Below are 12874 nucleotides of genomic sequence, written 5' to 3'. Positions count from 1 at the left end.
TCCCAGGGCAGTAAAACCTTGGCTTGACTCATCCACAATGTAAATTCCCTCTAGTGCAGCAAGGAGAGCTCATTGGGCTGTGCTGGGCTCTCCTGTGCCAGCTCCCTGCCAGAACTAGTCCCAGCACGAGGGAGAAGAGGAAAATGCTCCCAGGTGTGAGGAGGGTGGGATTGGGAGAGCTCTCGTTGACATCTCCTTAAGCTTCCCTGGAGGTTCTTGCCACCAAAGGGGGCAAAACCCCCCAAATACACAAATGGTGCTGGGGAAGGGGTTCCAGGCACCACTTGTGCTTCTGCCCTGTGGATGCTCTGATTGCTGTGGGTCACTGGAGTTATCACAGGTGCCTGAGTTTTAGCTGGCAGCAGTGAGTTTTATTTATTTATTCATTTTCAAAGGTGGGGAAGAGAATAGCAAACAGTTCTAAGGTTACCAAGAGTCAAGTGTGTCAAGCAGAGAGCATGGAGATAAGTACATCTAGACATAAACAGCCTCCAGCCATGGGGCAGTAAACAACTGTACCTGCAGTGGTAACTCAGCAGCAAAGCAGTGTCCTCAGAGCACATCCGTGGTGGGGAAGCACTTGGCACATCCCACTGCTTCCATGGGCACCAGTCCCGTGCAGGATGGGGATGGGACCACAGTGCCCAGTGCCCAGAAGCTGTCAGAAAGTGCAGAGCTACGCCCTGCCAGCACCCGGAATGTGCTTGATTTCCTTTCTGGGCTTCACCCCACTCCTTTCAGCAAAAATGAGCCTCAGAACTTGGCCTTGAACTTCGGGGCTTTTTGTAAGTGCCATTTTAAAAAAGGAGGCAAACAAGTTCTGTTCATGCTCAAATGACCTCAAGTGACTTGCAAATCTGGACCGAATTTTAATTAATGTGTTGATTTGTTTCCAAAGTTTATCTGTGGTTCCTCTCTCCCTCAGATCAAGCCTCCGAGGTGCAGGTGACAATGATGCTGACGGAAAGCTGTAAACTCAGAGGGCTTCACCACAGGTAGGGCAGGCAGGGCTGGTGGCAAATCCATGTCCCTGTGAGGTGGAAGTACCTGGGCTAAAGCTCCCTGGGAAGAGGGAGCTGTTTGTTGGGAATTCAGCAACACTTCTGTAGAATCACGGAATGCCAGGGTGGTTTGGGTGGGAAGGGACCTTAAAGCCCATTTCTGCCATGGGCAGGGACACCTTCCACCAGACCAGGGTGCTCCAAGCCCCGTCCAACCTGGCCTTGGGACACTTCCAGGGATGGGGCAGCTCTGGACAACCTGTGCCAGGGCCTCACCACCCCTCCATGGAAGAATTCCTTCCCAAGATCCCATCTATCCCTACCCTCTGGCAGTGGGAAGCCATTCCCTGTGTCCTGTCCCTCCATGCCTTGTCCCAAGTCCCTCTCCAGCTCTCCTGGAGCCCCTTTAGGCCCTGGAAGGGACTCTGAGGTCTCCCTGGATCCTTCTCTTCTCCAGGCTGAACATTCCCAGCTCTCCCAGCCTTATATAGTAAAGGCCTTGCCTAAAATACAGGAGTAGCAGGTTCTTGGTGAAACATACTTAAAATAGAAACCAAATGGACCTGCCCCGCTCTCATCATTCCAAATGAGCTCTTGTCCTCCCTTTTATAAGGCAAACTCTTTAAAAAAATTCCAAAAAGCTTTTCTCCCCTACCCTGCCTTTAAAGCTGGGACCTTCATGGGTCTCTAGAGCTCATGGATGTGACACCTGGCTGTGAGAAATCTTCAGGAAAGAGCAAGAAAATTCAAAAGTCAAAATTAAAAACAATTGTAAGTCATTGGTGACTTTTACTAATGGTTTCCAATGGAAAATACGGGTATTTTAAAAAGTGATTAATGGAAATTGAAACTGTATCCAGTTTGGTTTGAGTTTCTATGAATTTACATATTGATATATATATATATAATAATATATTCCTTCTGAGGAAGATGGGCAGAGTCACTGCAGCGTGGGGGTTACCTGAGCCACAAAAGGCTTGGAAAGGACCTTTAAAGTGGCTGGTTCAGAACTCAAATGTTCTGTTCTGTCACTTTGCAGTGAATCAAACATGATGTCGTGACTTTTTTTTTATTAAACTGCTGTAACGGAATTATATGTTTTATATCTGTAGTTGATTTAGAATGCTACACTTAGCAGTTCAGGATATAGCACTTCTGAGTACAAATGGTAACCTGTATTCACAACAGTTTATGTCAGCCCTCTTGGACCAAGTGAAAACATTTGGAGGGTTCTTCCTAACAGGAAAGTAGTCAAATATTTTGTTTATTAAAAGAAGTAATGTCTAGGGCTTCAATTACTCGGACATGTTGTGCTCTGCGTCTCCTAATACAAGATTCAATGCTTTTCTTCCATGCTGAATTAATTTTGTTACCACGTTTAGGAATCAAAAGTATTTTTATCAAATTCCAGTTCCATAAGGTTAGGAATTTCTCTGTCTTCCAGGAATCTGCTGCCTATCACTCATGTCTGTATAGAGGAGGGAGAGAAACCAATGGTGCTGCTGCCCTACATGAACTGGGGGAACCTTAAACTCTTCCTGCGACAGTGCAAGTTGGTGGAAGCCAACAATCCTCAGGTACCCTCGGGCATGGGGGACTTTGTGCCCATTAAGTCTCCAGTTGGTCTGGCACCTGAGTTTGTGCCACCAGAGGAATGGTTGTGGCACTCTCCTGTTTGGTGTGACAGCAGGAGAACTGCAGAGGTGGCTCCCCAGCAAGTGTTTGCCTTGATTCCCACCAGGAAAACATTCCTGGCTGTTTATCCTGGGTGTTCAGAGGGCAGGAAGCTGAGTCACATCTCATTAGGGTAGGAGCTCAATCAATGCATCCTAAAATAATATCAACAAATAGAGAAAATTATGGATTAAGTTAGGGGAAATTGTGTATGGAGAAATTTCAGATTTACTGATACTACTTTTGGTATCCCAAGCTATAAATGCGTGGAAGATTTTAATTACGATGGGACAGTGAAGTTGCAAAAGGAGCTGCAGGAACAGCCTTTGACACTAGTTTTGGAGAGCAAAAAGGATTTTGACTGGAAGTAAGCTGGTTTCCAGGGAAACAAAGTGAAAAAGGTGTGGGAAGAGGGGTAAAATGGACCATTTTTGTCTATGTCCACCTCTAATCAAAGGAAAAGTAGATACAAAGAGTGAGGCAGTTGCAAGATGGGAGTATTTTCCCTTGGCACATCAAAAAAAGAAGTTAAAAGTGAGGCACCTCCATGAGTGTCAGTAGGTGGTCGTGTCTGTGAGGACTACAAGGGGAGGGGAGGGGGCACTGGGACCCAGCAAACCCAGTAACCCTGCAGGTGCTGGGCTGAAGGGGCTGATGGTTGCTGCTCTGGGCTCTTGCAGGCCATCTCCCAGCAGGATCTTGTACATATGGCCATCCAGATCGCCTGTGGGATGAGCTACCTGGCCAGACGGGAGGTCATCCACAAAGACCTGGCTGCCAGGAACTGCGTGTGAGTACTGTCCCCTCAGCAGCTGCAGCTCCCTGCAGTCAGCCTGAGCTGCTCTTCAGAAGGCAGGTTCTGGGTCACTGGTTTGGTCCGTGAAATTGTTTTCCTCCAAAGCCAAGGAGAAGCAGGAAGAGTGGTTTTAAAGGACACAGAACATCCTCTCTGTAAATGCTTCAGCTGGGTTTGTCTATCACTTTTTCAAAGGCTTGGAAAGAATTAAAGCTTCCCTTCAACTTTAATGAATCTTGGAATATCTTTGACAGTTTATCGATGGATAGATTTTTGTTTGAAGTTGGTTTTCTTCATTTTTTTCCCTTAAAAATTGAGTTAAATACTTTGTTCTTTGGTAGATTTCTTAGTTGCCAAATGATGGATAGATGCAAATAGACCATCTTCAGGCTGGACTATACCCCAAAATGCAGAGATGGAGGTGTTTGGTGGCCTTCTAGAAACCCAGTCACTCAGTGACCACCATCTCTGCTCACTCTCCATCTGCTCTTGTGCCACGTAAGGATGTTCAGGATGAGAGATTCTGTTCCTCATTTCTGCTGCCTTTCCTCACTGGTGAGCACACTGAGGAGGAAGTGGGACACAGGAGACAGAGATCACAAACATCAGGGACATCACCTGGAGCTTGATGTTTGGAAAGAGAAAGAGCTGCCACTAGCCAGGGTCCCCTGAAGGACTTCGTTCCACCTGCCCCTCCTTGTTCCCCAGGTTTGCTCTGGGTGGTGAAAGGCTGGGAAGTGCATCAGACCCGTGTCCTAATTTTGGGAAGGGAGCCAGGATTCCAGTGATCTTGGCAGGTTTAAGGGAGGAAATGCTTTTGGTCTCATGTCCCTTTGACACAGTTGGGTCTAATTACAGTGGACATGAGGATTACACAAGTCAGGGCTCTCTAATCGCTGGGGAAGTTCCCTTTGGATTGCATTTGTTTTCAGATGGGTCTTCTAGGAAATTCCCTGACTAGATCCTGGTCTGTAAATTTTGAGGATAACAAACTGGCCTGAAAGTGCATAGAGATAAGATAAATAAAAAGGTATCTGAGATAGTAAAGAGGGAACCACACAGATTGAGCATTTATATTTCATTTTTCTCATCAAAATAAATAAATAATTGGCAAGATGAGAAGACAACAAAAACCATTTTGTTACAATGCCCCCAACCCAATGTTCCTTCTGTATTTTTGTCCTACAATGCTGAAGCCAACATCTTTGCCATATTCTGACATCATCTGTTCATGAGAACACTGAACTTTATTACACACAGTTTTAAGTTCAAAGAGTTTGAATCACACCCCAGAGGGGGCAAATTCTCTGAGCTATCTCAAGTCATCTTTTCTTCATTAAAATAAGTTTCCCTTAGTGCCCTATTTCTGACAAGCATCAATATCTCTTGTGGAGGGAATAAACAGTTTTTCACCAGATGGCTTGATTGGAGACAAGCTTTTGGACCACAAAGAGAACTGGTTGCTTAAAGAGGTTACTGGCTCTTGCTTTGCTTAGATCTTTGCCTCATTATTGCCACAGAAGTACTAGAGCTAAAAGGTGTTTAATTGCTCTGATAGGGCATCTTCCAAGGAGCAGGAGTAACTTGAGGCAGTTACTTGTTTGCTTTAACGGTATTTTTTTGCACTTGTAAATGTTTGGTTTTATTTAATCAAGCCTGCTGATTTCTTTAGTGCTTATCAGTTGGCACAGAATAAATAGGTGCTGTGATAATATTTGCTAATCACAGAGTAAGTGTGTCTTGATGCAGGAGAGTGCCAGTGCTTGAGATGTGGATTAGCACTCCCCAGTTAGATCCTGAGTCTGCAATTTAGGGCTGAGCTGAACTGTTTGCTGTGAAGCTGTGCTGCTGGCTTGGCTGAACGTGCTGTTCTCTGTGCCCAGCATTGACGATGCACTGCAGGTGAAGATCACGGACAACGCGCTGTCCCGGGACCTGTTCCCCATGGACTACCACTGCCTGGGGGACAACGAGAACAGACCAGTCCGCTGGATGGCTCTGGAAAGCCTGGTCAACAATGAATTTTCCAGTGCTAGTGATGTGGTGAGGTTTTTTTCCCCGCCTCTTATATTTTGAAAATGTGTTTTGTTGACATTTTTCTCTTCTATCAGCTGTTGGAGAATCACTGAATCCTAGAATGGCTTGGGTGGGAAGGGACCTTAAAGCCCATCCAGTTCCACCCCCTGCCATGGGCAGGGACACCTTCCACTAGCCCAGGCTGCTCCAAGCCCTGTCCAGCCTGGCCTGGAACACTTCCAGGCATGGATCAGCCCCAGCTTCTCTGGGCACCCTGTGCCACGGCCTCACCACTCTCCCAAGGAAGAAATTCTTCCCAAAATCCCATCTGATGCTGCCCTCTGGCCATTCCCCAGTGCCCTGTCCTTCCATCCCTTCTCCATAGTCCCTCTGCAGCTCTCCTGGAGCCCCTTTAGGCACTGGAAGGTGCTGTGATGTGTCCCTGGAGCCTTCTCTTCTTTGGGTGAACCCCCCCAGCCCTCCCAGCCTGGCTCCAGCGCAGAGGGACTCCAGCCCTTGGAGGATCTCTGTGGCCTCCTCTGGACTCACTGCAGCAGCTCCACATCCTTGTGATGTTGGGGACCCCAGAGCTTGAGGCAGGGGATCATGGCACTGGATAGATAACAGTGGCCTGTTCAGAGCAGCATCTCTGCACCCACTCCTGCATCAGCTGCTCATGGCAGATGGCTCAGGGCTCAGTCAGGCCTTTTGTGCACACCCACATTGCCCCTTGCTCCCTGTTCCCTTGGCAGGAAACACAGTCAAGTTCAGGGAGCTGTACTGGAACTAGTCTGCTTTTCATAGAATATTTCAAGTTGCAAGGGACCCACCGGGATCATCAATCCAGCTCCTGGCCCTGCACAGACACCCCAACAATCCCACCCCGTCCCTGGAGCATTGTCCCAGTGCTCCTGGAGCTCTGGCAGCCTCGGGGCCGTGCCCATTCCCTGGGGAGCCTGGGCAGTGCCCCAGCACCCTCTGGAAGTCAAGATGGACATCCATTGTTCACCCTGTGCTCTGTCTGCTCAGCAAAGATCTGGTCAGGCACAGCTTCCCTTCATGAATCCACACTGGCTCTTCCCAGATGTCTCTGTGCTTCCTACTCATGGGAGCGAGTTCCAGGATAACAGGAGCTCCCTAACAGTAGCAGGAGCTGATGTTTGACTATGTGGCCCATAGTTCCCTGGATCCCAGCTCTTCCAGAGGATGCCTTTATTCCAGTGACCAGGAACCTCCCCTGGTGGGAGGTGACCTTTCAAAGATAAGAGCACTGTTGCAGTGACCTCAGCCTGCTCCCTCGGTGTCCTTGGATGCCTCCCATCCAGGATGGTGGTCAGGTGCCAGTTTGGGAAATTTTAGAGAAGTTTTGGTTGTTTTTTTTTTCCTCCTTGGTCTCTGTACTAGTGCTGCAGCCACATAAACAACAAGGAAAAGAAGGAAGGAAGGGAAGGTTCCAGCTCTGCTCCATGTGTATTCATTGGAAAACACGTGGGGGTTTGTGTTACACCAAACTTGAAGACAGAAAAGGAAATGGAGGTTGCCTGTAAAAGCATGTTTTTAGAGTGCTAAATGAACTCAATTAAATGGTGGGGGTGTTTTATTTCTACTTTTTTTTTTTTAAATCTGGAACATGAAAGCATTTGCTGTTTGTGAGGACTGGGAAATCAAAGCTTATGTAACAGTGGCAGTGAGATGTGGAATTTTATTAGGATGAGTAAATCTCAGTAATGTAACCATTTTTGAAAACTCAATGCAATTCAGCATCTCTTCCAGCCCATTAGAAGTTTTGGTTGGTTTTTTTTTCCTCCTTGGTCTCTGTACTAGTGCTGCAGCCACATAAACAACAAGGAAAAGAAGGAAGGAAGGGAAGGTTCCAGCTCTGCTCCATGTGTATTCATTGGAAAACACGTGGGGGTTTGTGTTACACCAAACTTGAAGACAGAAAAGGAAATGGAGGTTGCCTGTAAAAGCATGTTTTTAGAGTGCTAAATGAACTCAATTAAATGGTGGGGTTTTTTTATTTCTACTTTTTTTTTTTTTTAATCTGGAACATGAAAGCATTTACTGTTTGTGAGGACTGGGAAATCAAAGGTTATGTAACAGTGGCAGTGAGATGTGGAATTTTATTAGGATGAGTAAATCTCAGTAATGTAACCATTTTTGAAAACTCAATGCAATTCAGCATCTCTTCCAGCCCATTTTAACCCAGAAGTCCTTTTTTCATTGCACAGCGATAAATGCCACCCACCTTTTAACACACAGTTCTAACTGCAGACACGTGACCATCTGAGTTTCGTAGAGTTCAAAAGTGGACATTTTTTCTGGGTGTAGAAAACACCATCTGCCCTAAGTATCAGCTTTGCATCTACCTGGACTCTTTTCACAAAAAGCTGATGTCAGATGTTTTTGTGGGTTTGGTAGGAACAAACCCGTTCCATGTAACAGGGAACGGGTGATGAAGTGTGGTACAAACAGTGTCTGCGTCTGCAGAGATGCCATGGGACGTGTTCCAGGCTTGCTTTTTGGATGACTTTCCTTCAAATGTGTTCGCTGGCTTGAAACTTTCCCAATAATGTGTTGCTCCCCTGCCAGCAGCTCTATCAGTCAGCCAGAGGGTAGGAAAACAAACCACGATTCCTGCTGAATCTTAATTCCGTGGTTTTCCTGCTGTTGGACATGAAGCTCTGCACTTCTTCGTGCTATTTTTATGCAGCTACCTATGGAGTTAGAACAGCTGTATTCCCAGAGTGGTTTTGCTTGAATCACCCTTTATCTCATCTTCATGACCACCCCTTGTCCCTCAGCACTCTTCTCCACTGCGGGTAAAAAGGGGCTTTATATCCTTCTGTGGCTGTTTGGAGCGTGGCCACATGTGCACCCCTGCCCTTCTCTGCCCTTCCCACCTGAAAACATTCCTTCCCTAAGGCTTTGCTCAAGGCAGTGGTGGGATTTCTCTTGATTAAAACAAGAATCGTGTGAGCCTTGCAGGATTCTGCCCCTTTTTAATAAACGATGATGTGTAACTTGAGCAGTGAGTCACAAGCATGCAGTGTCAGCCCCATTTCTGTTTGCTCTCCCGGGTCTCTGGATACCAGATAATAAATCATTTTCCTTGTACTCAGCTTACGCGTGCATTAATTGATGGATTTTTCATCACTTTGAGCTCCTTCTGGCAAGGATTGTCGGCTGAATGTGTTGAATGCTGATCCAGCTGTCAGGTTTGCTGAGATGAAATCTCTTTTTTTCCCTGAGTCCTGTTCCTGAGCATACTCTCCAAATACACAGATGATTCGGAATCAAAAAATTAAAATTTTATTCAGTCTGCTCTTCTGAGCCTTTGAATTTCACAGACTTCTTTGAGGCATTTTGAGACATTTTGGAGAAGTAAAATGTGAAACAGTAGATAACAGTTTTATACTAGACAATGGTGCAGTGTTCAGTTTTGTTTAGATTTAGGTGTTCTGTAATGTCTTGTTAAAAAACACATGATTTTTAGCACTGAAATCTTAGTGCACTAAGATTTTAAGTTTAGGTAAACTTCTTAGAATCACAGGTTGGTTTGGGTTGGAAGAGACCTTAAGACCATCTGGATCCTACCCCCTGCCATGCACAGGGACACCTTCAACTAGCCCAGGATGCTCCAAGCCCCATCCAGCCTGGCCTTGGATACTTCCAGGGATTGGGCAGCCACAGCTTCTCGCCAGTTCTGTGATTCTTAATTAGCCTAATTCGAGACACATTGAATTTGGTTGTATAGAGCATTTCTGTAAAGCTTTCTTACTGTGTGTAATCTTCCTTACAGCTGATTTGTGCCCTGCCTGGAGGAGCTCTGGGGGTTCAGCATGTTTCCTTAATGCCTGCCCTGTTCCTTTGCAGTGGGCCTTCGGGGTGACACTGTGGGAGCTGATGACCCTGGGACAGACCCCGTACGTGGACATCGACCCCTTCGAGATGGCAGCTTATTTAAAGGATGGCTATCGAATAGCTCAACCCATCAACTGCCCTGATGAACTGTGAGTGCCTCTGCTGGGGAAGGACAAAGGGGCTGCTTTGTGTTTGGTGTGTTAAGCCAGGCTGGCCGAAGAGAGAGCTGGGCTTGCCTTTCCCTGCCTGTTTGTTCTGCCTGTCAGACAAACCCTGGGGTAAACATTCCTCATGGAGCACTGCCTCCAGCTCTGGGGATGTGGAACTGATGGAGCGAGTCCAGAGGAGGCCATGGAGATACTCTGACAGCTGGAGCCCCTCTGCTCTGGAGACAGTCTGGGAATGTTCAGCCTGGACCAGAGGAGGCTCCAGGGAGACCTTAGAGCCCCTTCCAGTGCCTAAACAGGCTCCAAGAGAGCTGGGAAGGGACTTGGGACAAGGGATGGAGTGACAGGACAAGAGGGAACAGCTTCCCACTGCCAGAGGGCAGTGTTAGATGGGATATTGGGAAGGAATTCCTGCCTGTGAGGGTGGGGAGGCCCTGGCACAGGTTGCCAAGAGAAGCTGTGGCTGCCCCATCCCTGGAAGTGTCCAAGGCCAGGTTGGAGGGGGGCTTGGAGCACACTGGGCTAGTGGAAGGGGCTGGAATGGGATGATCTTCAAGATCCCTTCCCACCCAAACCATTCCATGCTTTTACGGCAGTTGAGCAATTTCCAGTGACCTGTGTACTGCTCCTGCCTGGATTGCCGTGGGTCATATCCTAAATCAACCCAGCACCTCTGGTGACAGCCCCTTTGCTCGTCATTCCTGGTGTCCATCCTTGGGAGGAGCTGTTCAGCATTGTGAACCATAAGATCCAGGGCTCCTTGTCGATCTCTGGTTGCTCAGCCAGTTTTCCAGTGACAAATGCTGTTTTGCCTTTCAGGCTGGGGCTGTGGTTGCCTGGCTGACGTTCCCCTGTGCTCTGTGTGCCTCTGTGTTGCAGGTTTGCTGTGATGGCCTGCTGTTGGGCCCTAGATCCTGAGGAGAGACCCAAGTTTCAGCAGCTGGTGCAATGTCTCACTGAATTCCACGCAGCGTTGGGAGCCTACGTCTGAAACAGCAGCAGAAGGTGGAATTCCCTGCTTGGGAGAAGCCATGGCATCCATCTGCAGCTCCATGCATCCCTCGGACTCGCACACGTGATGTGTATAAAGCAACACTACAGGGAGAAAGCACTTCTTCCAAAACACTGTGCCTTAGAATGCCTTAGTAGTCTCAAGTTTTTTTGTAAGACCTCTTGGTGTTGAATATTTTCTAGATATCACTTTTGCTAAGTTAAATTGAGACCTTTTGGTTTGCCATCAGGATTTGTAAAGTGTAGAGATAGTGAACTGAAACACGAGATTTGGATGGACTTTGCACTCTGACAACAGACACGTGATTTTTTTCAGAAGGGTTTATGGAACTGGTATAAAAGTGAGGAGAGGGGAAATGAAAAGCCGCACTGCAGAAAATTTTCCCTGCTTTTAAAAAAAAAAAGTTGAAACTGAATCTTTCTGACCAGCTCTAGTGTTTGTACTTGTATGTATCTGGAATAGCTTTTTAGTATCAACTTCTTCTATTTTGAGACAACAGCACATTTTGGTTGGATCCACACATCTTACCTTTTAACCCGTTCACAAATGTTCTTGGAAAAGCTGGTCTTCAGGATACAACATCTCCTTTCTAAAGTGATGATGTAAAAGTGATCCCAGTTTACCTCATACAGAGAGTGGGGAAGGTGGGGTAAGAATGGTGCCCCTCCTTTCACATCAAAGGATTTTTGAGATGGTTTTATGTGCTAACTAAAGGCCTTCAGAGAAGCGCCAGAGCAGCCCCTCCTGGGTGGGAGTCTGTCACCTCAGGCTTCTGCAGTTTCTCTTGTTCAAAAAGGTACTGGTTGTTTTTTATGGGCTTTTATGGCCTGAAATGGGCTTAAATATATAAATATATATTTGTAAAGACACTTGCAGAGTAAAGAATGTTTTTCTATTACACCTAATGTGAAAGCTTGGTCCCTCACCTTGCCCTTTGTGTGGATTGTGCACGTTGGTGGTGGTTAGGTTGGAGTTGGCAGGAAGGGAAGATGGATAACCTGCCTCCCTGTGGAACTGCTCCCTGAGACTTCAGGTGTTATCCTGCTGCCTTCCTTAACCCAAAGGTCCATTCCACCCCGGGTTGTTTTAAGTTGAACATTGCCTAAGAGGACTGAGCCTGTTTTTTCAGCAAAATATGTGATAGATTCAGGCTTTTTCTGTGTGTAACGAAGTTACTTGCAGGATAGCTCCCAGTTTTCCTGGTGAACTGGAGGCTGCATCCTCTGCCTGGTGGCACCACGAGGCGGGTTGTGCTTCAGCACAATGTGGGGCATGAAGAGTTGCCTTTTGTCTCTCACCATGTGCAGCCGAGCATCCGCTGCCTCGAGTGTTTGTGCAACTGCAGGGGTGGGACATTGCCCTGACAGGCTCCGGAGCCATCGGAGCATTTCGGGAGACTGCTGTGCAAGTACGAGCAGCTGGATTTGGCTGGGTCATGCAGATGTGCAGCTTCTGTTCTTTCTGCAGTTGCTGAAGAAAATTAATCCTCTCTAATTAGAGTGACGTGAGGTAGAGCCTTGTGTGGTCTGTGTCCCTCAAAACGCCGGAGCTTTCCTGTCTGTACTCCAGGGTTTGGTACCTGTGGCCAGTGACCCAAGCCTTGCTTTCTCCTGGAAGGAAGTTTTCCTGCTGGCTCAAGTTTGGGCATGTTGTGATAGGCTGTGCTTGCCTGACAGAATTGGAACTGGTTTTGTTTGGTTGAGTTTGGAGTGGCTGAGTGTGGGGACAGCAGCAGGGCTTTGGGTGTGTGGTCTCTCCATTCTGACCTGGAGAACTGGTACCAGTGGCAGGACTTGACAGTGACGTGGGTGTTGAAGTCAGCAGTGGCAGTTCCTGACATCCAGGTCAGTGTTGCAGCGGGATCTGTGGAGATCACAGCTCTAAAAGTGAGGTTGGAGAACAGCCCAGGGTGAAAATGATCCACCTGTTCTATGTGCCCAGGGCAGAGTTGCATGCACACAGGATGTGTTTTGTGCAAGCTCTGCTCACACCCCAGGGGTGTCACAGGTGACATCTGACCACTGTGGGCTGCACGTGGCTCAGGGATGTGCTGCACCTGGACCTGCTCCACTCAGAGCTGTGGGAGCGGGAAGTGCGTCAGCTTTCCCTTCCCCAGGCTGCTGCTCCCCTGCTTTCATCCACAGAGACTGGGAAGTGGTTCAGTGTGGGTCAGGGTACAGGTACAACTCTTAATTTTGGAAATTTGCTTTTGTTTAATCAGGCTTCATCTACAGGGATGAGGCTGCCACCTGCTCCACCCAGGGCAGTGGTGGAGTCCCCATCCCTGGAAGTGTTCAGGAAACAAGTGGGTGTGGCACTTCATGATACTGTTTGTTGGGCATGG

The 12874-nt window shown here is 47.5% G+C and overlaps 1 protein-coding gene across 3 annotated transcripts in view; it reads left to right on the top strand.

The window, feature by feature from the left end:
• Positions 1-11428, top strand: part of RYK (receptor-like tyrosine kinase) — a 38535-nt gene extending 27107 nt beyond the window's left edge. For 2 of the 3 annotated variants that reach the window (XM_017729397.1, XM_017729396.1), the window contains exons 9-14: positions 926-995; positions 2446-2578; positions 3356-3465; positions 5355-5514; positions 9364-9500; positions 10398-11399. In XM_017729397.1, coding sequence (XP_017584886.1) covers positions 926-995; positions 2446-2578; positions 3356-3465; positions 5355-5514; positions 9364-9500; positions 10398-10509 — 722 coding nt within the window. In that variant the 3' untranslated portion in view covers positions 10510-11399. Of the gene's footprint in view, positions 1-925; positions 996-2445; positions 2579-3355; positions 3466-5354; positions 5515-9363; positions 9501-10397 lie in introns of all 3 variants that reach the window. The other variant, XM_017729398.1, reaches the window with a different exon arrangement.
• Positions 11429-12874: the final 1446 nt, after the last annotated feature.

The sequence above is a fragment of the Corvus brachyrhynchos genome, unplaced genomic scaffold, assembly GCF_000691975.1.
Source record: "Corvus brachyrhynchos isolate BGI_N302 unplaced genomic scaffold, ASM69197v1 scaffold63, whole genome shotgun sequence".
Classification (NCBI taxonomy): Eukaryota; Metazoa; Chordata; class Aves; order Passeriformes; family Corvidae; genus Corvus; species Corvus brachyrhynchos.
The sequence above is the reverse complement of the archived record's forward strand: the minus strand, read 5'-3'. Positions and strand labels throughout refer to the sequence as shown.